We start from the raw sequence: 22,767 nt of genomic DNA, 5'->3' as shown, positions 1-22,767 counted from the left end.
TATTGAGATCACAACGAATAAATTGACCCTTGTCCCGACTCATTCACCCCGAAAAGCTCTAACGCCTGACCGTAAGTCTGAATTAGCATCTGATTTTCTCGCCGACGCGATCGGGTACGCCATCTTTGCTTTGCGAAAACTTGGAATTATCCTCACAAATGAGCCGGTACGTGTATGGCCATGGTGCGGCCCAGGGCTACCAAACCTCGCAGCCCTACGCGTACTCAGCAAACGAACCATATAATCCTACTTTTTATCATAACGACGCAGCTGTGACTCAACCGACTCACGGCCAGGAAGTTGCGGAAGCGTATGAGTATAATCAGACTGCCATTCCAGGTTTAGGAATGAGATTTTCGCAGGACACTGCGAACTGGCAACCAACATTACCTCAGAAAATCCCCGATGTTCAGATAGACTCGACTAGTGCCACGACAACGGGTGTGACCACAAAACCCGATTACAACAACGCATCCAGCCATTCGATAACATACAACTCGCGGTCGACTATGGCAATGGATGTGGATACAATGGAAGACGGTGAGCTCAGTGAAGGCGAACTCGAAGATATATATGAACCCAACGGGATAGATGGCCCCGCTACCGAGAATAATGGCCCCCAACCGCCAGGTTCTACAGCTGCCAAGCAACACATGACCGAGAACCTGCGAAACAACCACGATGTCGAGAAACAAGCTTCGAACTCAAAGCAGCCCGGTCGCGAACGTTCTGGCTCGTACTCGCCGTACCTCTCTCCCCGTGAAATAGAATCCAACGGCTCGGAAAACGCCAGGTCAAATACGCGTATGTCTAATTGCTTGGCACTTTGTGGTGATGCTAATTCGACCAGATGACTCAAGCATTGCCAATGGCCGTGCAATGACGGAATCAGGAACAGCCATGAAGACGACAAATGCTAATGGAGGCGAGTACAGCTCAAGCCCAAGGCCTGACACAAGCCATATAGATGCAATTATCTCGGAATATAAGAAAAGGGCTGAAAAGGCTATTTTACACCTCTGGCCACTCAATGTTCGATATCACAACTATATCGAAGAAGGAATTGATCGGGCACTGCTGGATGAGCTTTTCGGGGAAATGGGCCTCGACTTGGAGGCCAATACCGAAATCCAAGGAGAAGCAAAACGCCCCTCGATGGCAAAAGTTGCTGAAGCACCAAGTAATGCCCCCGGTCAAGAGAGTGCTTCAACTGCAACAAGCACGGCCGCCGCTGGGCTTAAGGGCGTGGAGCAGACCAAAGACAAGTCTGAAGAACGGAAGGACCGTATCGCCCGTTTATTGGCTGCCAAAGGCTCCAAAACAACCGCTGGAGACACTGATATCGCGAAGCCTTTACATCCGATGTCATTATTGCCAGGCGACGCAAAAACAGACAAGACTAAAAGTCAATCGGAGAAGTCGAAGCTGATCCAGCAAAAGATGGAGGCATTAATAAGAGCGCGGGAGGCAAACGCGAAGGCGGCACCCCCAGCTCATGCACCCTCAGAGCCTCACTTACCTCCGCCAATAACTGAAACCAGCAGGTCGCAAAGTCTTGCGCGTGCTGATTCTGTGAATATTGATGAGCAAACAGAAGTCAACGCTGACATTGCGGATCCAGCAACTGCACCTTCTATTCCTGGCTTATTCCTGTCGTCAAACGCACCCTCTCCTGTTCCTCATCAGCGCAAACGACCTGTTGCAGCGGAGTTGAACGAGAACTCCACGGCCATGTCCCACAAGCGCCCGTTCGGCCAGACTCGAGAGTCTCGTCCATTCCTAATCGATGTGAGCGACGATGAAGACGATGCTGAGATGGAAATTGATTCTCCTGAGTTACGGCCTTCGTCAATACAGCAGCCTATGACGCCTGGTTCAAGAACAGCGTCTTTCCGTGATCATCCAGCTCTGCCAGACAGTGCGTCACATCGCGTTGTTTCCAGTCCGAAGACTGCGGGGACTCCCGCCACAAGTGCTAATAGCATGTATGATCTTAAGAGTATGAACAAAAAGATTGAGGATATGAAACGAAAAATTGCCGAGGCCGAGGCTCGTAAGAAGGCCAAACAGTCCGGCAATAATTCACCTTTGCCTCAGTCTGGATCGCCTTCAAAAGAGGGTAGCGTCGACATTCCGACCCCGCCAGGACCTGCTGTAAGGCGCGCTCTATCGACAAATACTGAAATGGCTCAAGGTAGCCCGGCGTCAAGTGTGCACAATTCTCCACATGCTATTACCAAGTTGCCTAAAGCAAGAGACCAATCAGTGACAGCAAGATCTTCGCTGCGTGCTCGAGTTGCCAGCGAACGCCTGTCTGTTGTCGAGGCTCGGCGAAAGGCACAAGCCAAGCAACTCCAGCATCTATACTCCGAAGCCGCTAGACTCGAGAACGAGATTCAGAAGAGCTTGGCTGAAGAAGAGCGGTTGAAGGAAGATGCCGCAGAAAATGAGTTGAACCCGTCAACTCCGAACGAGTCTGAGCTGGAGAATTTCCAGAGGGACGGCTTAGATATGGTGACAAATGGTTAGCATAATTGATTCTGTACGTGTTCTATGCTGATCTCGAATTAGCTCGGAGTGCCTCTCAAGAGACAAACTCGAAAGAAACATTAACTCAACTTGCAGAGAACGAAAAAGTGAATCTCTCTTGCGATGAGGTTGAGCCAGACGCCTCGATGGACCAAGCCTCGAGCATTGAGCCGACTCTTGACAAGGAAATGATAGACGAACCTCCTCAAGTTGAACTGCAAGAACTTGAGGATCGTAGGACAAAAGAGGCTGCTGTAACCGGTAGCCTCTCTGCATTGGCAACAAGATCTTCCACCACACACGATACAGCCGGCACATCTGATGATCCTGCCATGGATGGAGCTGAAGAGGCCGAAGAAGATGTGGCAATGGAAGAGAACGATACTTCGAGCGAGGAGGAAGATACCGATGACTACGAGCCAACGCATGTCGGCGTTCGTCTACCAGACCCGCAGTCCCCTGTTTCCCGGCATTCTTCGTCCCCTCATGCACCACTCGATCATGGAGTGCTGGAAACAAGTGATACTGACATACAGGGCATGGCAATGACAACTCCAATCACTCAACCGATCTCACTCGGGGATGGAGATACGGAATCTGAAACGCATCGAGAAGTATACAAACTTGGTCTGTTCTTGGGTTGCAAAGCTAACTCCTTACAGGCTGAGGTCCAAAAGGCACCGCGAGTTGGTGAGAAAATCGACAAAACCACATTCGTCCCATATGAGACGCCCCTTCAATACTTTAGGGCTTATCGCTTCCATCCTCAGTACAGCGGCTCGGTCGCCGGGGGGTTACGCTCTTTGACCTACAGCAATAAGATCGACGTAGCAAGGGAAGTATGCCCTGACCAGCTTATTGAAGGAGCTTGCCCTAAAGGCAACGAGTGCCAATTCCAGCATTTCGAAAACATGCAGGTTCCGGGTACGTGCCATCATGATCCACGAACACACAACCATAAACAAGCGAGGGCGCATGCCAGTGGAGGGAACGCTAACATGCCGAGCGGCAATAGATGATCAAATTCTCCTTCAACTTGGTGCTTATGGCAACTGCGAGGCAGATCAACATGATCAGTACGTTGAAGGACTTCGCAAATTGCTTACAGACTTTCGCAAACGCAAGGTGAAGGACTTCGATACCATCAGCAACGGTATTATCGAGTATCGCGCGAAGTTTCTCGGCGACAAAACGAAAATTCTACCATTGGGTGCTGTCACCCTTTGAAGATGACTCGAAATTTGTCCTGTCCTTTGAGACAACAACACTGGCAATGGTTCTTGTCAGAGTGCTAATTCGACCGCCATTGCACACTCGGTGGATCGATGATGCTCAAGACACGACTTTAAACAATGAAGCGTAGTGCTTACGCGACTGCGCCGTCGTGCAGCTCGTTTCGTTCTGAAACTGATATCCGTATTTGACTCTCCAAAAGATCCGTTCAACTTACTAGAAAGTCATGTGTTGCATCTGAGTGCCCCCCGGCATGATTGATTTGCTGTGATGGGCAAGATGCAGCTGAAGGCGATACAGAAAGATAAGAAAGACCCCGAAAGGAAAACAAAGAGTAATATGCTGTATTTTAAAGAGGAGGTATACGCGTTATCGGAGTACAATAGGTACAGTCGACAAGAGTAAATGGATTGCATCCGTATGAGATGACCAAAATAGTGGGCTGGAGGGTAATTCATTCATATTTGATAAATTTAATTGATATCAGACACAATGTCTCCTTCGTTGTTATCTCTTGTGAGATCCTTAGTGCTTGTTGTCCAGTATTCTGAAGCAGGTCACCGCTGAAGCCTCGATATGATACAAAGCAGCAAAAATTGGCCATAATCATGAGTATCAGGATATTCCCTTGTAGAAGCATAATTTAAGGCACAACCCGGTCTTAAATGACAGATGGCCTAGTAAATTCCATGTACAGTAGTTCTAGTAGACCTTGGACTGGTTTATGTTTGGCACATTGCCTCTAGGCTAGACTATGGGCTTTCTTGCTCCATGAGGCTGCCTTATGATATTCTCACAACATTGATTCCACATCATGCAGTGCAATCTCCCTGGTCATGCTCCACTTTAAGTCTTCATAGTTACATACCCGCGGCATGAAAGCCAATAGGTATAAGGAAATAGAGTAACTCCGAAAATCGGCATTATGTCTACTGTAGGAACTGATTCCATCAATGATGTAATGTCGCTCGCCAAGCCTATTTGGGGCTAGGTTAAATGACGACTGTGTGGCGGAGCGGGGTACAGTTCTTAATGGTACTGTAACCCCACCTCAGTATTGCTAAGCTTCCTGAGACGCTGAGATGTCCCGCAGCTTGCAAGAGCTTGGTGAGAATCGCAAGGGATTGGCTAAGAACTCTGCTAGGCAATTCATTGGATTTCGGGTCCAGGAGTGGGGAAGCACAGCGCATGAAGCGGAAAGAGGTCGAAGCTGGCGACGGGAGAGGTACATAGAAAGCTCAGAAGCTCGGAGGTCGTGCCGCCTCGGACCCCGACTCTTCCTCAAAAACTCCTCTTTGCTCCCCTCTCCACTTGCATCATCGTTCAATCTTCAACTGCTTTCTAACCTAAACTCATCCAACAAAAGAAAAAAATCATCAAAATGGTCAAGGCTGGTAAGACTTCCCGTCACCAAGCCACCGCTCCCATACTGGGAGGGTGGCTCTTCTTATAGATGGCATCACCCATGCTCCGCGGGTGACAGTGAGGGGCTTCGAGCTGGTTTGAGCGAGTTTCCCAGACCTCCTCGTCCAACGAGATGACGAATTTCACACTCAATGCACCTTGATGGGCTCTTGTCTACCCCAAGAGGAACATTGAATGATAATCGAGGGTCCCTTGATGGGCTTTAACATGGCTCAGCTGTCACTGCTCTGTCCATCAAGGTTGGAGAACTGCTTCGCTCTCAGCGCCACCACCAGTGTGGAGGATGCCATCATGTATTACAACTAGTATACGCATTGAAGGTGGCTAACACGGTCCTTCGCAGTGAGCGTTCTCCGCGGTGACTCCAAGGTCTCCGGCACCGTCATTTTCGAGCAGGAGTCCGAGTCTGCCCCTACCACCATCACCTGGGACATCACCGGTAACGATCCCAACGCCAAACGAGGATTCCACATCCACACCTTCGGTGACAACACCAACGGATGCACTTCCGCTGGCCCTCACTGTGAGTTTGTTCCTGCATGACGCACCGCGGGTTTGTTCGGTTTTACGGAAGGGCCCGTTCCTGCGAAGATCTCCCGTCACAGATCTCCAGCCTTGCTCCTGTTCACAACACGCTAACATGTTTAATGCCAGTCAACCCTCACAACAAGACCCATGGCGCTCCCTCTGACGAGACTCGTCACGTTGGAGACCTCGGAAACCTGGAGACTGATGGCCAGGGAAATGCTAAGGGCTCTGTCACCGACTCCCTTGTCAAGCTGATTGGTCCCCACAGCATCATCGGCGTAAGACGATGTCTGCCCATATCCAACATTTCACTGACAATGGTATAGCGAACCGTCGTTATCCACGCCGGCACCGACGACCTCGGCAAGGGCGATAACGAGGAGTCCCTCAAGACTGGTAACGCTGGTCCCCGACCTGCTTGCGGTACGCTTAAGTCAACATCTAGTTTATTTACTAGTGCTAATATTTTATCAGGTGTCATCGGAATCTCCAACTAAGGAAACCAAGAACATAAAACTTTTATTGCTTGGATCAAGAAGCCGTCAGGTAATGAACAGTATGGCGTGGCACTCACTTCGCCTCCATACAATGAGACACAAACGAAAATAGTTAAATACAATCGAGCCAAGCTTATCAGCTAGTGACTCTCGATGCAGAGTGTCAACTCACATACACCTTTGTTCAGGTTGAGCGACATGCTAATTGAAAATGCCCGCATTTTGGATAGTTGTGTATATATGTCGCCATAATAAGGGGGCTCGAACTCCGAAGATACTCTGAATACATTGAGAAAGCTAATGGCTCCATCCTCAAGACAGTATCAGACACACTAGACTATACCATGCACCAGATCACACTGTAAGAAGCTTGAATCTGTGACAACTCCGCCTACACGTCCTGGCATGGTTCCAAAATCTGGAGCTGCTGGGCTCCTAGCCATTTCAGTATAGCTTTACCTAAGGTAGCTGAAGCTTTCCAAGGAGACAGCACCCCGCGATCATTCACTAGCTGCAGGGACATGCATCCGCCATAAACCCCTGAGTTTGTCCCCACATTCTACACTTTAGCGGCGAACTTGGCCTTGGGGCCACCTTGCCATAAGGGACCTCACGCGATTGCTACTCCACATTCAATGCTCAGATGAAGCTCTTGCTTTCTTGTCCTCCCCTCTCCTGACCTTCAACCTTCGTTATCTGAGCTCAACTTGTTTTCAATAAAGCTCGATCTTCTACAAAAGAAACACAAACTCCCTGTTCCTAGGTACGTGTGAGATATCTCCTTAACCTATAACACATTGTCATCTGGCGGTAGCAACGCTCAAGGGAGCTTGAAACTCAATTGAAGCTCTGCTTAGCTTGGCCTTTCATTCAGAAACTTCTTGGATCGTGAGAGCTCCAACTGCCACAGTCTCCACCGTCTCTTGTCTCTATGTCTGTTTTCCAGTGTTCTTCCTGTGTCCTGTCAAAATCGCTGTTGCACTTGAGTTCTCAGCCTTCGACTAACATGAGCTTGAATCAAACAGGTCTTTCCGCGTTGTCTTCCTGTATCCGCCACAATGTCCCAAACTTTCTTCGGCCGTGTCAAGAGCGTGCTTAGTGGCGACACGCTGATATTGACAAGCACCAAGAACCCCAACAGTGAACGCACCCTGTCTCTCGCCTATGTCACGGCCCCTCACTTGAAGCGCGAGGGTGACGAGCCTTTCGCCTTCCAGTCTCGCGAGTATCTTCGAGACCTCGTCCTCGGACAGCTCGTTCAAGCAACTGTTCTGTACACAATCCCTACTTCCGGCCGAGAATTTGGTACTGCCAAACTTAAGGATGGAACCATGCTGCCTGATGAGCTTGTTAAAGCTGGCTGGCTGAAGGTCCGCGAGGATGCTGGTCGGAAGGAGGAGTCGGACGAGGTGCTTGACCGCCTTGAGGCACTTCGCCAGCTCGAAAATAAGGCCAAGGCTGAGGACAAGGGACTCCACGTCGGGGTTGGTGGTATTATTGAGGTTCAAAATGATCTCGGTGGCCCTGAATTCTTGAAGGAGTGGAAAGGCAAGACAGTGGATGGTATTGTTGAGCGAGTTCTTAGTGGCGACCGCGTATTAATGCGGCTCCTGCTCTCCGAGAAGAAGCACGTTCAGCCCATGACACTGATTGCAGGTATCCGAACGCCTGCCACCGAACGCACACTTCCCTCTACTGGTACCACTCAGCCGGCCGAGGAATATGGAAATGAGGCTAGATCATTTGTTGAGTCAAGGATGCTCCAGCGTCGGATTAAGGTTGAGATCGTTGGTGCCAGCGCCCAAGGGCAGCTTGTTGCCTCCCTTATCCACCCCAATGGAAACATCGCCGAGTTTCTACTCCAAGAAGGTCTTGCACGATGCAATGACTTCCATTCTATTATGCTGGGTGAAAAAATGGCGGCTCTCCGCGCTGCTGAGAAGCAGGCGCAGTCCAAGAAGCTCCGGCTTCACAAACACCATGTTGCTAAAACTGAGAGCGGAAACCAGGACGCAATTGTATCCAAGGTCATTGGTGCCGATACCATTCTCGTAAGAAATAAGGCCGGAACAACAGAGAAGCGCATCAACATCAGCAGTGTCCGAGGGCCCCGTACTACAGAGCCTTCAGAAAGTCCTTTCCGAGAAGAAGCCAAGGAGTTTCTTCGTCAAAAGCTGATTGGAAAGCATGTGAGGATCAGCATTGATGGTAACAAGCCCGCAACAGAAGGATATGAGGCTCGTGAAGTCGCCACTGTCACCGAAAAGAATACCAATATCAACCTTCTCCTGGTTGAGAACGGATGGGCGTCAGTCATCCGACATCGAAAGGATGACACTGACCGAGCCCCTAATTATGATGACCTTCTCGCTGCCCAAGAGAAGGCTAAAGCGGAGAAGAAGGGCATGTGGTCAGGCAAGCCTCAGAAGGCAAAGCAGTACACCGACCTCTCCGAGAACACACAGAAGGCCAAAATCATGCTGGCTACCCTACAACGACAAAAGAAGGTACCTGCCATTGTCGACTTCTGCAAAGCTGGTTCTAGGTTCACTATCTTGATTCCACGAGAGAATGTAAAACTCACAATGGTTTTGGGTGGAATCCGCGCCCCTCGAGCCCCCAGGGCCGATGGCGAAGGTGGTGAGCCTTTCGGCAAGGAGTCCCTCGATCTTGCCAATCGTCGATGTAACCAGCGCGACTGTGAGGTAGATATCCATGACATGGACAAGGTGGGTGGGTTCATTGGTGACCTTTATATCAACCGAGAAAACTTCGCCAAGGTCTTGGTCGAAGAAGGTCTCGCATCTGTTCACGCTTATTCTGCGGAAAAGTCTGGTAACGCTGCTGAGTTATTTACCGCCGAGAAGAAAGCCAAGGAGGCTCGGAAGAACTTATGGCAGGATTGGGATCCCTCACAGGACGAGGAGTACGAGGAAGAGAACAATGCTGAAGTTGCCCCTGAAACCGAAGTCTCTATCGACAAGAAGCCCACCGACTACCGCGATGTCATCATCACTAATGTTGACGCGAACGGTAAACTCAAGATCCAAGAGATTGGCAAGGGAACAGCCGCTCTTGAGAGCTTGATGAGCGAATTCCGAAGATTCCACCTTGATTCCAAAAACAGCAACCCTCTCAAGGATGCTCCAAAGACCGGAGAGTACGTCTCAGCCAAGTTCTCTGCTGATGGTCAGTGGTACCGAGCCCGCGTGAGGGCCAATGACCGCAGTGCCAAGAAGTCTGAAGTTGTTTATATCGATTACGGCAACAGTGAGAAGGTGCCCTGGTCTAATTTACGAGGGCTGGATCAACCCAAATTCGGTGCGCAGAAGTTGAAGGCTCAGGCCGTTGATGCCTCTCTGTCATTTGTGCAACTTCCTACCGGTGCCGACTATTTCCAAGATGCTATCGATTTCATCTACGAACTCACTGAGAATAAGCGACTTGTTGCCAACTTCGACTTTGTGGACAACAAGGAGAACCTGAGCTATATCACATTGTATGACACAGGATCCTCAGGAGAACTTCCCGGACCCAATGACTCTCTCAACAAGGAAGTTGTTGCCGGTGGGTACGGCATGGTTCCTAAGAAGCTCAAGGCTTGGGAACGTAGTAAGGCGTTTGAGTCTACCCTCAAATATCTTAAGGAGGTTGAGAGCCAGGCAAAGGACCAGCGCCTGGGTATGTGGGAGTATGGAGATATCACTGAAGACTAAGCAGCCCTCGGCTTCAAGGTTGGCGCTGGTGATGATTATGGAGCAAAGCTCTTGGTTACAAATATGTTACAAATGGATTTGACAGACGGAGCTTCAAGCAAGAAAAATCGGGAAGAGAATGGTGTCCTGGGGTAGCCATGGGGTTTGCAGTCACTATCTATGTACTAGTAACAAGCACCAGAAACAAAAGTCTTCACTGGATGCTTCATGAATGGCAGCTAGGTTCTAGGAAATTTGGGGGTTCCGACAGGTGAATAACATCAACACAAGCACTTGCTGCGTGATGAGTGATGAGTGAATTCGACGCTAAACAACATTGAGTTTAGCTCATGTCTAAATCAGCATGCTGAGCAATATCCCGTAGCCAATGTCAATATTTGTATGTAGTGCCAGAGTTGGATTGATTTTGTTGAAGTACTGCGCTTGTTATTCGCGCGGACTTGAGCGGAAGTCGCAATCAGAATTATGGGCCCAGGCGTGATTGATGTTTACTGAAACGCCATGTTATCGGTTTACTGTCTTCCGAAGTGCTCACTCACACGAGAGTTCCGGTAACATCGGGATTCTCCCCGCCGAGCGCATGCAGCCTTTTCCTCACCACCTCCACGTGCTGCGAAGAGTGATTTAATGGGTGCTATCGAAATGGAAGCATCTAATACAATGTATGTAATGGATGCAGCTGATATGCCGCAACAATGATCTGAGGGCGCGATTTTCGGTGACATGGTGTTCAGAGTGACCAGACACAACAGCGGATAATGTCCAAAAACACTGATACTGAAAATGGCACGGCCCAGTTGCAGGCAAAAGTAAGCGGCTAAATAAGCATGGATGTATGTAGAACTTGCAAACCAGCGTGTTAGGCCCGCTGCTCAACTTCCTTACCTTCGTTACCACTGCGCAGTCTCGGGGAGGAAATAAAACACGGGACCTTTAAGCCTAACTGATAAAAAGATTTAGGTAATTTAGTATAAATTTAGGATAAGTTTAGGATACCTTTTGTGGAGTTTATTCTGTCACCCTAAACTTAGGTCTCGTGTTTTCTTGCTCCCCAAGGGCAGTATGTACTTCTCCACGGCATTGTTTGTCCATAAGGTACCTTAGGTATGGATGCTGCCGACATCATTGAGGGTCTCGGTGGACTCGGCGAGGTCTCGACGGGCCATTGGAGCAACTGAGCTCCAAGGCGGGTGGGGGCCTGATTGCCCGCCTTGTCCGCCTGGAGTGAGGTGAGAGTAGAAACGTTGGGGGTGAGAGGCGGTAGTGATTACCAAGACAAGCGAAGGATACGTCGCTTTGCCGATAATGTCAGTACATATGTAACTATCTGAAATACCTGCCAGTGACGAGGAATTTTGCATAGAATGACTGATACCAATAGATTCGTAGCCAAAGTAGATATCCATTGTTGATGAGTAGTGTCATTACGAGAGATAGGAAAGGCAAAGTCAGTACCACAGAGTACACAGCATTCTTATTCAGATTGCCTAGTCTAGAGTTCCCATCATTCCTGGCTGGCGCGGCTGTAAATTGGTATCTATAGGTGAAGCAGTTGAGGTGAGAGCCCCGGTCAAGGTACCGACTTACCTACCCAAGCACGATCCAATCCTTATGACATACTAAGATACCTTAGGTAGTGGGGCAGTCGACGTAGCTAGGTATGGGCTCAAACATACCTACCTACAGAGGAGGGGTGAAGTCAGAGAGTCCGAGTTGAGGGTGAGGGGCGAAGACGAATAGAAAAGAAAGCGCCAGTCGTCGTGTGTACGTCAGGTCCCTTCCCGACTTTCGGTGGAATCCCCAATCTTTTTTCTTGTTGTACCCTCGCCTTCCTCTTCTTCCATTCTTCCTTTCTCCTCTTCTTTTCTTTCCATCTCACTTTCTCACCTCTTCAACGAAACTACTCGTGATACGAATCAATACCATTCATCATGTCTTCCTCTCTCGAACAGCTTAAGGCCACCGGCACTGTATGTCACCCCACCATTACCCCTCCAACTCGTTTATGAGCGCGAACAAGAGCGAGCATGGCTTCATGTTCGAGCTTGATAAACAACATCTCTGATTAATTGGGCTCGCCAATTCCTCGTTCTTGGTCTTCCTCGGGACCAGATGTTGTTTTTGCCCTTCCGTAACTATGCCTCTCATGAGAAATCGATAGCTGACCATTTGTTTGTTTCCACCCCGATAGACTGTTGTGTCTGACTCCGGTAATTACCGCACCTCATGGACTCGATCAAGTACTTTACTAACTTCTTACTCTTAGGCGACTTTGTCTGTTAGTATACACCCCTACCGTTATGCGCCCCGAGCCCACGACTCCTGCTATCCTAGCCAAGAGTTCCAGCTTCGCCCATATGACATAAGGAGTCATGATCGCCATGATGTGACATGGCATGATATGTGAGAATGAACAGCAGCTGACATCTCAACAGCCATTGGCAAGTACAAGCCTCAGGATGCCACCACCAACCCTTCTCTCATTCTCGCTGCCTCCAAGAAGGCCGAGTACGCCAAGTTGATCGATGTCGCCATTGACTATGCTAAGCAGAAGGGTGGCCCCATCGACCAGCAGGTTGATGATGCTCTCGACCGTCTTCTTGTCGAGTTTGGCAAGGAGATCCTCAAGATCATTCCCGGCAAGGTCTCAACTGAGGTCGATGCCCGATACTCTTTCGACACCCAGGCTTCCGTCAACAAGGCCCTTCACCTCATTGAGGTAAGCCACCATAGCGACAGGTTACCACTCTAGAACGAAGTGCTAACGTAAATTTAAAGCTTTACGGTGAACAGGGTATTTCCAAGGATCGCATTCTGATCAAGATCGCCGCCACTTGGGAGGGCATCAAGGCTGCTGAGATTCTCCAGCGCGACCACGGCATCAACACCAACCTTACCCTCATGTTCTCTCTTGTCCAGGCTATTGGTGCTGCCGAGGCCGGTGCCTACCTCATCTCTCCCTTCGTCGGCCGCATTCTTGACTGGTTCAAGGCTTCTACTAAGAAGGAATACTCCAAGGAGGAGGACCCTGGTGTCCAGTCCGTTAAGACCATCTTCAACTACTACAAGAAGTACGGTTACAACACCATCGTCATGGGCGCCTCTTTCCGAAACACTGGCGAGATCACTGAGCTTGCCGGCTGCGACTACTTGACTATCTCTGTATGTCACATCAAATCTGTGTTGCGAATAGGAACCAAGGACGCTAATATTTTCTACAGCCTAACCTGCTTGAGGACCTCCTGAACTCGAATGAGCCCGTTCCCAAGAAGCTTGATGCTTCCCAGGCTGCTTCTCTAGACATCGAGAAGAAGTCTTACATCAATGATGAGGCTCTCTTCCGCTTTGACTTCAACGAGGACCAGATGGCCGTTGAGAAGCTCCGAGAGGGTATCAGCAAGTTCGCTGCTGATGCTGTCACCCTCAAGAGCATCCTCAAGGAGAAGCTCGCCTAAATCTCTTGCATGGTTGATGATTTAAGAGACAATGTTTGAAAAGTTAAATGGGACAGTGGTAACGTGGGAATGCAGAAAGCACTGAAGCTGACTGCGAACAACCAACTATAATTTGTTCACGATCTTTGCTGGGGAGTTGTCGTTGCTTATACCACACATCTTCTATAGTTCATATCCATCATTATTCCTCAGCTTAAGGCGAAGTCATTGGCTGTAATTTGCCTCGTGAGTGAGGTGCCCATTGAAACAGATAGCGGCTAAATGACGAAAATCGAGGATATGAGCCCAAAGAAAACTAGCAGAATCATCATCCCTCAAACGTCGTGAACCGTAATTTTTTTAGTTTACGTGAGAGCTCCCGTCTACATATCTTGACAAGAAATGACCCATCATTGTCATTATCATGACCCATAACGCCATCTAACTGAAATGCGTGAAACCGCTTGCCCGAGTATTGACTTAAAACCATCATTGTACAGCATGATATCGTATCGTCAAAATTGTGAGGACCTTACCACCATCCCTTTTTGCACATGACCTGATGAGTTGAGTGCTTCCAGCCGCCTTCGTCCTTGGCCTGGATAACCAGGCCAGTTAGAGCGTTGCCCTTGACGCAGCCAGAGTCGAGGCCGAAGGTGTATGAGTCCTCCTGATAGCCCATCTTGGCATCGTGGCCGTAGATGACAGAACGGCGGTCGGGTCCTCGTAATTTCCTTTGCTCGCTATTCCATAGGTCGGTCCATCGTTCACCTTCGTGGCCATCTATGGGAATCCATACATCGCGATCAGGGTTTGTGCGTTCGGCGACGGCTTCATCGGTCGACAGTACGGCACCTGCGGAATCGGCTGGAGCGGGCTCGGCGCGGGCAGCGTGAGCATGCGAGTCGGTATCCTCCTCTCCCGGAACGAAACTGCGCTGCTGAAACTTTGCCTGCGCGTCCTCCTGCGCTTTTGCTAGCTCCTTTTGTCGCTGTTTCTCGGCCTGCTTTCGTTTCTTTTCAATTTCTTTCTTACGGAATTCTTCGCGCGGAAACCGCAAGGTGCGCATGTTCATGACAGCCCAGGCGTCTTGTTGAGGGAGTGGGACGCCTGGGACGAGGCCGGCGTGCACAAAGTAGAGGGCCATGGATTCGGCGGATATAATGACCGGTAGGTTTTTCAGCCACGTCATTTGCGCCTCGGAAAGACTGCGAGCTGTCTTCAAGTCCGCCTCTTCGCCCCTGTGCTTGGCAGCATCTTTGGTATCGAGGTAGGCGGCGACGCCCTGTTGAGAGCTGAGGCCGCGCCATGCAAGAATGACGCGATCTTCGTGGTTGCCGCGGACCGCACTGGCTTTGAGTTCCATAAGACGAGCAACTACCTCGGAAGACTTGGGGCCTTTGTTAATCATATCGCCCACTGCGATAACGTGGTCTGTCTTGGGGTTGAATTCGATCTTCTTGAGTAGCTTCTCGAAGGGGTCAAGCATGCCGTGGATATCGCCAACCACAACCAATCTCTTTCCATTCTTTGCTGTGGGGACGTATTCGCTGGGTAGATTCCTGATGAGGTCGATACCATCATAGCGCGGTCTGTTATACATGCCGTAAGACATGGGGTTATCGGCTCTGAGAAGTTCGACTTGTGGACGCAAGACTTCGTCCTCCACCTCTACGGGCCCAACTGTTAATGCTGCGAGACGCGAACAGCAATAAAAAATGCTAAATACGAAGAAGAAGGTCGATAGAAGGACGAGTAGACGTCGCTGTGGTGCGGTGATCATGATTGCCATCGTCTGTGGCGGCACGAATCGGAGAGGAGAGATATAGATGCGACGATGCGAACTGAGGATGATAGTGAAGTTATGACGACAACGACAGCGGCGCCAGTTGTAGACCAGACCGCATTACTAAATTTGGCGAGGCGATGGATAAGGTCGGGTACTTTGATTTGACTTGACTTTGACTTGACTTGACCTTGGCACAGCTGGACTTGGCGCTGGGCAGGTGAATGAGTGGGTTGAGCTCAGGAGGAAAGGGAGAGACGGCTAAAATATTGCGACACACAGATGTAACTGAACGGTCTCAGGCGGTTGTGGTGAGACCGTTCAAGAAGCGGGAGATAAGGTATGTAGTAAAGTAAAGAAGGTTACCCAATCTACAAGTGGAATGGGGAAATGATAGCAAATGACCCTTCAAGCCATGGCGAAGCGATTAAACCAAGAAGCCACTAATTTACTGACTCCTACCAACCCAACCACTGCCTTTTTTCTTCTTCCTTTCCACAAAGACGTATCCATTATTATGCAACGCGTCTGGCGCTGAGAGGGAGGGGTGTTCAAAGTGTGACGCAGGATACACGAGGATAACTTCCCTCTTGGGCCAGATTTATCATATGAACTATGGTAGTCTCGATCAATTCTTGTCACTAATGGGCTTCATTATTTCCTCGTCCAATTGTGTATGCTTTCGGGTTGTGGGGAACATGTCTGTCCCTCCCGACTAAGGTATAAGTGAGGTGAGGCGAGGTGAGATGCAACCAGGTCCAGGTGGAAAACTTGAAACTCGACACGGGCCATAAACTTTAATTTAGAACGCTAATAAGCATGAATTGACCACTGCTGTCCAAGGCCATTGACGTTGATTGAGCTGTAGGCCGGGTTGTCAATATGACTGGCTAAAAGGTACTAACTACCTAGGTAGGTAACATACCTAGTGACTTACCCAGGTGGGGGATGTAGGATGCATAATACATACAGTTATTGTACAAATCTTGGGATTAGACCAGAGCAAATCATCAGAACGTAAGAATTTCAGCCTTTTTCCTTTTCCTTTTCTTCTTCTCTTTCTTCTTTCTGGGTATATCCAAAAGTCTTTGCCCGTCAATTTCGTCATGTAGAACTGTTTCAGCTCAACTTCGGCATTGCTTTCTATCGTCTTCGGCGTTTTGAGGACCATGGTGGTATCAAATACTGGTACGAGTAGATAGTCGTCACCATACTACCACGCATATCCCATGTCGGAACAAGCTTGATTCGGTCAGGCAACGATGTCCATCTCACTTCTTCTGCTGCTCCATTGCCGCCTGTTCTGCCTTCCACTTCTCATTCTCGACTTCTCTCCAATCTTGAGGAATGGGCTCGTTTCCGTCTGTCTTCTTGACGCCGCCCGCAAATGCCGGGCGTCCGGCGTAGAGTTGGTATCCTTGACCCTCCTCGGCCTGTTCCATCGTGCGGTATGCCACGGGCATGTTGCCTCGGAATCTTTTACGCATGTCCACCATGCCACGCTTGCACTCGCCGAAGCCCTTCTTCAACTGTCGGCACTTGAGCGGGAGGGTGTTGACGAGGGGCTCGCGGAGGCAGTCGGCGGCGCTGTTGCGCTCAACCATGACACAGTCGGATTCTTGGAGACACTGCGCGAGTGCTTCGCCTGGGAAAGCATCGGGTGTTAGAATGATTGATATGCGGGCTGTATGTCAGGGTCAGTGAATAGCTTACGCAGTTCTTTGCATGAGCTGGGCATCTTGGTTGGGAAGGCTTTGGCAATGGCACCACGGCTCAGATCATGTAACTTTAAGGTCAACCCACGATGATGAGGCTTCAAAAGGGTCGTTTTGCGGTCGAGAAATGATTGGCTGGCTGGGTGCCGGGAATAGAACGGATGTGCTCCAATTTGTAATAACACGGGAATACTACGAATAGGCACCCAGTACAGAGCTCTGTAGAGAGAGTTACAAGGCATTATAGGCACTTTAGCGATTTACCTAGCTCAAGAGTCAAATATACCGTAGTTCATTCGTATCTCCAAAGCCACTAAGGCATCATAAGCCTGCCCAAATTTGGACTTCACATAGCTCTACTGGTCGTTATAAACTTGCCATGATTATACTCTGCGTCCTCCAAAACCACCTGCAACTCTCGCGTCGCTTATATTTGGGATTTGAGCCTCAGGCTCCCTTTCATCGATTGCTTGTTCAAATCTTCCCTTTTCAACTTTCACAGCCGCCCATCTCTGCTCCCTTCCCGACCTGGCTCCTGTATGACCTTCCCAGACGCCCAGCTCATCCAACAACACCTCCACGACCCATGCCATCTCGATCTCGTCCCCAGGAAGTTGCCTCACTGCTCCCTCAGCATCCTGCCTTGTCTTTGGGATCTTTGTGCATAGTAGATGCAAGTCCAGTAGCTGCGTAAATATCAGACCAAAGTTCGGTTTCGTGCGCCGGGCACTGTAGCCGGTTAATGGTGGCGGGTTGAAGATAGATCGTAGTGTTGGATCAACTTGGCTTTGCTTCGCTGGCGACGCTGCGGTTGCGAGTGCTGGACCCGAGGATACTGCTGATGTCGAGTTCAGTAGAAGGATAAGTGGCTTCGATGATAGATTGCGCGAGAGATCGCGGAGGTGTGAGTTCAAAAGCTGAAGCGCGGCATGCGCTGCCGACTTCTCGCGGTGAAAGAAGAGACCAGTCAGAAGGGATGAGAAATGCGTAATGACGATAACGTCTGGGTGCCGTTGCGTCTGGTTACACGGCTCCTCTGCCAGTGGCTGTGAAGCTTGATGGATGGGGGAGAAGGCCTCATCATCGTCATCCTGACTATCCTGGATCTCGTCAAACTGATATGTTGTATCATGTTGTCCCATGTCTGCCGCCACTTGGTCCTGCACCGCACCATCCTTCTGTTCAACCACCTGGTAATCCAGATCTGCCAGTGCCTCCCAGAGACCATCCATGTCGAATACACAAGACAGCATGACTTTATCAAGACATTGTCTTGCTTTCATCCTTATAGTATCCTTTGTGCACCGTTTGGCCTCGAGTTCGGACTTCACCGCGTCTCTCAAGCGGGCCAGCATTACGCTTGCAGGCCTGGGAGTGACGAGCAGACCACTAACAACCGTGCCTTCACAAAGCGAATGTGCAAGTGTCTGGAGACCAAGCTGATGCAGGAAATTAGTCCAACGCTTCATTCACACTACCAACGACTTTATCGGATTGTTGATCTCACCTGAACCCCTAGCTCTTCATCTTCTGCGCTGATGCCCATAACACATCCGCGTTCAAAGCCTCCTAACATGACATCCTCGTCAATTACTTTGCATCCTGTCTTACAGGCTCCCAACAGTGCGATTGCATCGCGCCTTTTCACCTCTTTGTCGACCAGTATTGCTGCAGGAATTGGTTCAAGCTGAAAGTGGGAGCTTGCCTGTGAGGGGGGACTTTGTGGTGGGTTCATGGAGTGAGGTTGTTTGTGGCCTAGTACTATATTTCGTTTGGTGCTATGCAAGGTCCAAGTGCGTTACTGCTCCTCATGGTTTATATAAGGTACTAGGTAGGCTTCAAGGTAGCCCCAAAGCCACAACAACCAGATCAGCTTAATACTGTCATAATAAATCATGAATTGCATGCTTTCCTTTGAAGTCTTGCTAAACATGATATCAGGAGAATTGAAGTACTCAAAGTTGAGAATGGTATTATCCCTTGATATGCCTCGGAGGTTGTTAGCCACTTCAAGGTAGAAGAGGAGCTTATTGTTTTCACACGGTAACATCGCATTTGAATTTATTGATGCCATGATCAGACATCAAGTCCTGATATAAAACATACAAAAAAGGCTTCATAAGAACCTCCCAGATCTCGGTCGGCAGTCCCATGTCATTTCTGGCATCGCAACGACTTGGAGACGACTCAAGCTCATGAGGTTCCTGCTAAGCCAGACCTGCCTGGTGTAAATCTCCAAAACAGAGCAAATGACCCGACCTATGGGCTTGGTTTCCTGTAACCCATGCTGCCCGCCCCATCCCAAACTCAACAAAAAGAAGATAATAAATAGAAACTTCATCGGTATCTGGAGAGACCAAATAGACCTTATCTCGTCGCATTTGTATACCGTTTTCTTGAATAATTGTGTACCTGGCCAAGTCTTTTTGCTTGAACCTCTGCAGTATCGCATAGCAATGGTTCAGATTCTTGTACCGTGCTTGAGGCGTACGCGGCACACCTCTCTGCCTCTCTCGGCGCCGCATTTTCTTGATCTCGTGTTGGCAGGCTATTAGCCCGTGAACTTTCATTCGCGTGCTCATTCATGTTCTGCGCAAGGCTGTCCTGCCTTGACTGCCATCGCTTCGGGCTTCGACTTGAGTCAAGGAGTCGCCCGGCACCTGTCCTCCACTAAACGGCCGTTCCGGGCACACCGGGCCCGTTGCTAGGTATCTCTGGCCGGGGCTTCCGCCCCTTTAGGCTCTTCATTCGTCCCATGAGCCCGGTGGGCTTTGCTGGGGCATCGTCCAGAGTTGTAGCCGCATCAGTCGTCGCCCGTCGCTCGAGGACAGCTCCGGCAGAAGGACGTCGGGCTCCAGGAGGGCTGTTGGATGTCATTGAGCCATCTCGCGGCCTTGCGCTAAAGCCTTCCTCGCCTTTACCGAATTCTGCAAAGAAGGGATTGTTGTCTGAACCGGTGCTGGCTGCTGTCGGATAGGCATCTGGGGTGATTCTGGAATATTCGCCATTGGGGCGCCCTGACTGACTATAATCGCGGGGGCCCTTGTTAATGTGGCGAATGCGCTGTGCAAGCGACTTCTTGCGCTGTAGACCACCCTCCATGTTCTCCTGAGCCTGTTCAGCCTGGTGGCGCTGAATAGCACTTCGCGCAGCGGGGGTCCCTTCCAAGAAGGTTGAGGTGCCCAGGCCAACAGACTCATCTCCATGAACAATCTGGTCTCGACCTGAGGCATCAAAAATGGCCGGCTCCTTGCTACGGGATTTTGAAGGTGCAGAAAAATCTCTGAAAGCCTCATCTGTGGCATTTCCCATAAGGATTGAATGGTCAGCTCGAGCATTAAGCGGCCCAGCGCCTCCAAGAGAGTTGTTTAGTGAATCTTTGGGGAAGGCTTGCATTGGCGCACGTCTCGCGTTTTGACGATTTCGGTGGGGGTTCAGGGCGTCGAAAGGCCCATCATGATGGAACACTGTTCTGTGTCAGCAACAATGAACTTTAGGATTATGGAGGGGATGAACGTACGCCCAGTTCCGTAAATACTTGTGGCATCAAGCTGATCAATAATATCCATCTTTCTGCTCGGGCGACTGGTCTTCTCCCTATCTCCTCGCTCCCGACGATCGCGGTCACGGTCACGGTCGCTTCTATCACCGCGCTCCTTGCCCTCTCCCCGACGCTGTCGTTCGTACTCGCGTCGTCGGGCTGCCTCGATCATTCTTTTCTCCTCCTCTGTGATTGGACGCGCATCAAAATCGACCAAAGAGGACTCAGAATTCCGTCGAGGACGTCGTGGTGGGGCACGTCGTTGCGGTGAACTCTGTTGCGCTCGGGGTCCAGAGCCTTGCATCCTTCGAGCACGAAGAGCTTCTTCCTGGGAACGCGAAGGGCGGTGGCTGCCACTCTCAAGCGGCGGGTTTTCGCCGCCGCGTCTTGGGGGTGGTCCGTTCATCGGTCGGCGAGTCGACTGCTGTCTTGCTCGGTCGTTGGAAGTATCATCGAGAGTCATGGAGTTCTGTTTGATGGCAAGTTAATACCAGTGCATGAAATCATCGTCGACACCATCGAGAATTAACCATTCTCAACATGTTTGAGACAGTGGGAGAAAGATATCGACTGAAGTACATACAAAAATTTCCTCGGCTGAAAGAGACTTAGAGTCTGAGTGAGACGACATCGCACCAGGTGACCTAAGAGGCCGTGACAATAAATCAACCGGTGGCTGATCGAGAAATGGATTTCGAGATAAAGGTCGGGCTGGGGGGTCGTCGAAGGGAGAGGCGGGTTTGCTGGGGAAAAGAAGGTCGGCACTGGCTGGAGATGGTGCGCGGTTGCGGAAGGGGTTATTAGAAGATAAGTTGAGTGTGAGACCAGGAGATTGGCCAGAACTGGTGTGGTCTGTTTCCAAGAAAACCTATCAGCTGGGTGCTAGATAAACGGGCGCATGCATGCAATGACGACGACAAATGGACCAAGATGAAACAGACAATCTCCTCAGCATGACACAAGATGGATGCCAGCCAAGTGGACCGACCAGCAAGCTTCTGGTGAATGGTTGCGCCAAGTTGACTTGCGATCCATTCAACATTACAGTTGATCTAGTCTCCTTTGTTTACAAGATTCCAAGCGCCGAGCTTTGGCAGCTATCGGACGCGAATCCCGGTGAAAACAGAAGGGGAAACTTTGGGAATGGGGTGGTTGTCGCAGATCACATAAAAGCGAAATCAAGGGGCAGGCGCTTACCGGAGTGAAAAGACTGAGCAGTAGACATGATTGCAAAGGGGTCAAGCTTGGGCTTGTGTTTCTGATTTGAAGATCCAGGAGAGAATGCGGAGCCAATTGATATAGAGTAACAGAGGAAACGGCAGCCGTTGCAACGCCAGGTAAAACAATGCGTTACGTGTGTCGTATAAAAGATAGAAATAGAGCCCGGGCTTGCGCAAACAAGGACGAAGGCAACTTCGCCAAGAAGTGAAAGTCAAAGAGCTGGCCGTGGTAAAATACGTAGGTCGGGATGGATTAAATTCCTCTGTCCTGAAAGCTCAGACCCAGCGTCATACCAAGTCAATAAGAGCACGGTACGCCACTCAAACGCGATTCGAATCCCCGTTCTGCTGTTCAACTTTGTTCAGGCACCTGGTGGGTCAATAGCTCTGGGGTGAAGTGGCCTTCGTGGTGCCCAAAGGCCAAGGGCTCGGAAAGGGGCTGGCTGGCCTGAGAAAGTAGTGCGATCGTCTTAGCGGCAGATGCCTCTGGGTTGAGAGGCTCTTGATGAATTGTTAGGTCCAAGAGGAATAAATTGTTTGAGGCCGAGAAGCTAATTGATGTGGTAGCAGTGCAGATATGGAATGGGTCCTTGCAGAACGTATTTTGCAAAGCCAAGTGCCTGAAATCAACAAAGCTGATGAAGGGTATTCAACTTGCAGGTGCTTGGCTGAACCACTCGGGGTCGAGTTTGGCGACTCGTCGATAGGCCTGTTAGCGGGGGCAGGTCAATGCTCACGGCTGTCGAACTTGGGCAGGGGCCTTCAGATGCGGGACTGGCAGGGGTCGTTGACCACACTGGGTCGTACACGATGTTCCCAGACCAGGGTGGAGGACAATAAGAAGATAAAATCAGGGTCCAGAAAAGATCGCTTTTCAAGCAGTGTCGTTAGCTTTTAGTCCTGTAAACAGGATATTCAAGTGCTTGCAATTAGAGAGACAAAGTAGCTGTATTTGTTGAGCTGTGATCGACGGTGACGGCGAGCGAAGACGGGCTATTGTTGGTGACAGGTCGCTCCGTCGGCTGGTGGAATCCAGATGTGAATTGGCCTTGAGATTGAGATCAGAGGTTCCGGGGTCAAGCTTCGGAAAGGCTCAGCAGCGATCAGAGGCGAGTGAAGGATAGAAGGTGGACGATGGATACT

General features: G+C 50.0%; 7 protein-coding genes across 7 annotated transcripts; 4 read left to right on the top strand and 3 right to left on the bottom strand.

Moving 5' to 3' along the window:
• Positions 1 to 158: 158 nt before the first annotated feature.
• Positions 159 to 3,756, top strand: FTJAE_6100 (uncharacterized protein; the record flags this gene model as incomplete). Its single annotated transcript, XM_037352679.1, has 5 exons — positions 159 to 804; positions 851 to 2,524; positions 2,572 to 2,963; positions 3,192 to 3,453; positions 3,545 to 3,756. The coding sequence occupies 5 exons, from the start codon at positions 159 to 161 to the stop codon at positions 3,754 to 3,756; spliced, it is 3,186 nt and encodes a 1,061-aa protein (XP_037206778.1).
• A 1,387-nt stretch (positions 3,757 to 5,143) lies between these two features.
• Positions 5,144 to 6,212, top strand: FTJAE_6099 (superoxide dismutase; the record flags this gene model as incomplete). Its single annotated transcript, XM_037352676.1, has 5 exons — positions 5,144 to 5,156; positions 5,531 to 5,710; positions 5,842 to 5,993; positions 6,042 to 6,138; positions 6,190 to 6,212. The coding sequence occupies 5 exons, from the start codon at positions 5,144 to 5,146 to the stop codon at positions 6,210 to 6,212; spliced, it is 465 nt and encodes a 154-aa protein (XP_037206777.1).
• A 1,058-nt stretch (positions 6,213 to 7,270) lies between these two features.
• FTJAE_6098 (nuclease domain protein) lies at positions 7,271 to 9,928 on the top strand (the record flags this gene model as incomplete). The annotated part of the gene is made up of 1 exon (XM_037352675.1): positions 7,271 to 9,928. The coding sequence occupies one exon, from the start codon at positions 7,271 to 7,273 to the stop codon at positions 9,926 to 9,928; it is 2,658 nt and encodes an 885-aa protein (XP_037206776.1).
• Positions 9,929 to 11,859: 1,931 nt separating this feature from the next.
• Positions 11,860 to 13,383, top strand: FTJAE_6097 (transaldolase; the record flags this gene model as incomplete). Its single annotated transcript, XM_037352674.1, has 5 exons — positions 11,860 to 11,898; positions 12,195 to 12,297; positions 12,364 to 12,647; positions 12,707 to 13,090; positions 13,150 to 13,383. 5 exons carry the CDS (start codon positions 11,860 to 11,862, stop codon positions 13,381 to 13,383), a joined length of 1,044 nt encoding a protein of 347 aa, XP_037206775.1.
• Positions 13,384 to 13,894: 511 nt separating this feature from the next.
• On the bottom strand, positions 13,895 to 15,145 carry FTJAE_6096 (bis(5' nucleosyl)-tetraphosphatase symmetrical; the record flags this gene model as incomplete). The annotated part of the gene is made up of 1 exon (XM_037352673.1): positions 13,895 to 15,145. One exon carries the CDS (start codon positions 15,143 to 15,145, stop codon positions 13,895 to 13,897), a length of 1,251 nt encoding a protein of 416 aa, XP_037206774.1.
• Positions 15,146 to 16,419: 1,274 nt separating this feature from the next.
• FTJAE_6095 (uncharacterized protein) lies at positions 16,420 to 18,598 on the bottom strand (the record flags this gene model as incomplete). The annotated part of the gene is made up of 3 exons (XM_037352672.1): positions 16,420 to 16,832; positions 17,273 to 18,302; positions 18,371 to 18,598. 3 exons carry the CDS (start codon positions 18,596 to 18,598, stop codon positions 16,420 to 16,422), a joined length of 1,671 nt encoding a protein of 556 aa, XP_037206773.1.
• A 935-nt stretch (positions 18,599 to 19,533) lies between these two features.
• FTJAE_6094 (pal1 cell morphology) lies at positions 19,534 to 20,867 on the bottom strand (the record flags this gene model as incomplete). The annotated part of the gene is made up of 2 exons (XM_037352671.1): positions 19,534 to 20,330; positions 20,384 to 20,867. 2 exons carry the CDS (start codon positions 20,865 to 20,867, stop codon positions 19,534 to 19,536), a joined length of 1,281 nt encoding a protein of 426 aa, XP_037206772.1.
• Positions 20,868 to 22,767: the final 1,900 nt, after the last annotated feature.

Source organism: Fusarium tjaetaba, assembly GCF_013396195.1.
Source record: "Fusarium tjaetaba strain NRRL 66243 chromosome Unknown NRRL66243_c0000119, whole genome shotgun sequence".
In the NCBI taxonomy this organism is placed as follows: Eukaryota; Fungi; Ascomycota; class Sordariomycetes; order Hypocreales; family Nectriaceae; genus Fusarium; species Fusarium tjaetaba.
Note: the sequence above shows the minus strand (reverse complement) of the source record. Positions and strands in the feature narration are given on the sequence as shown.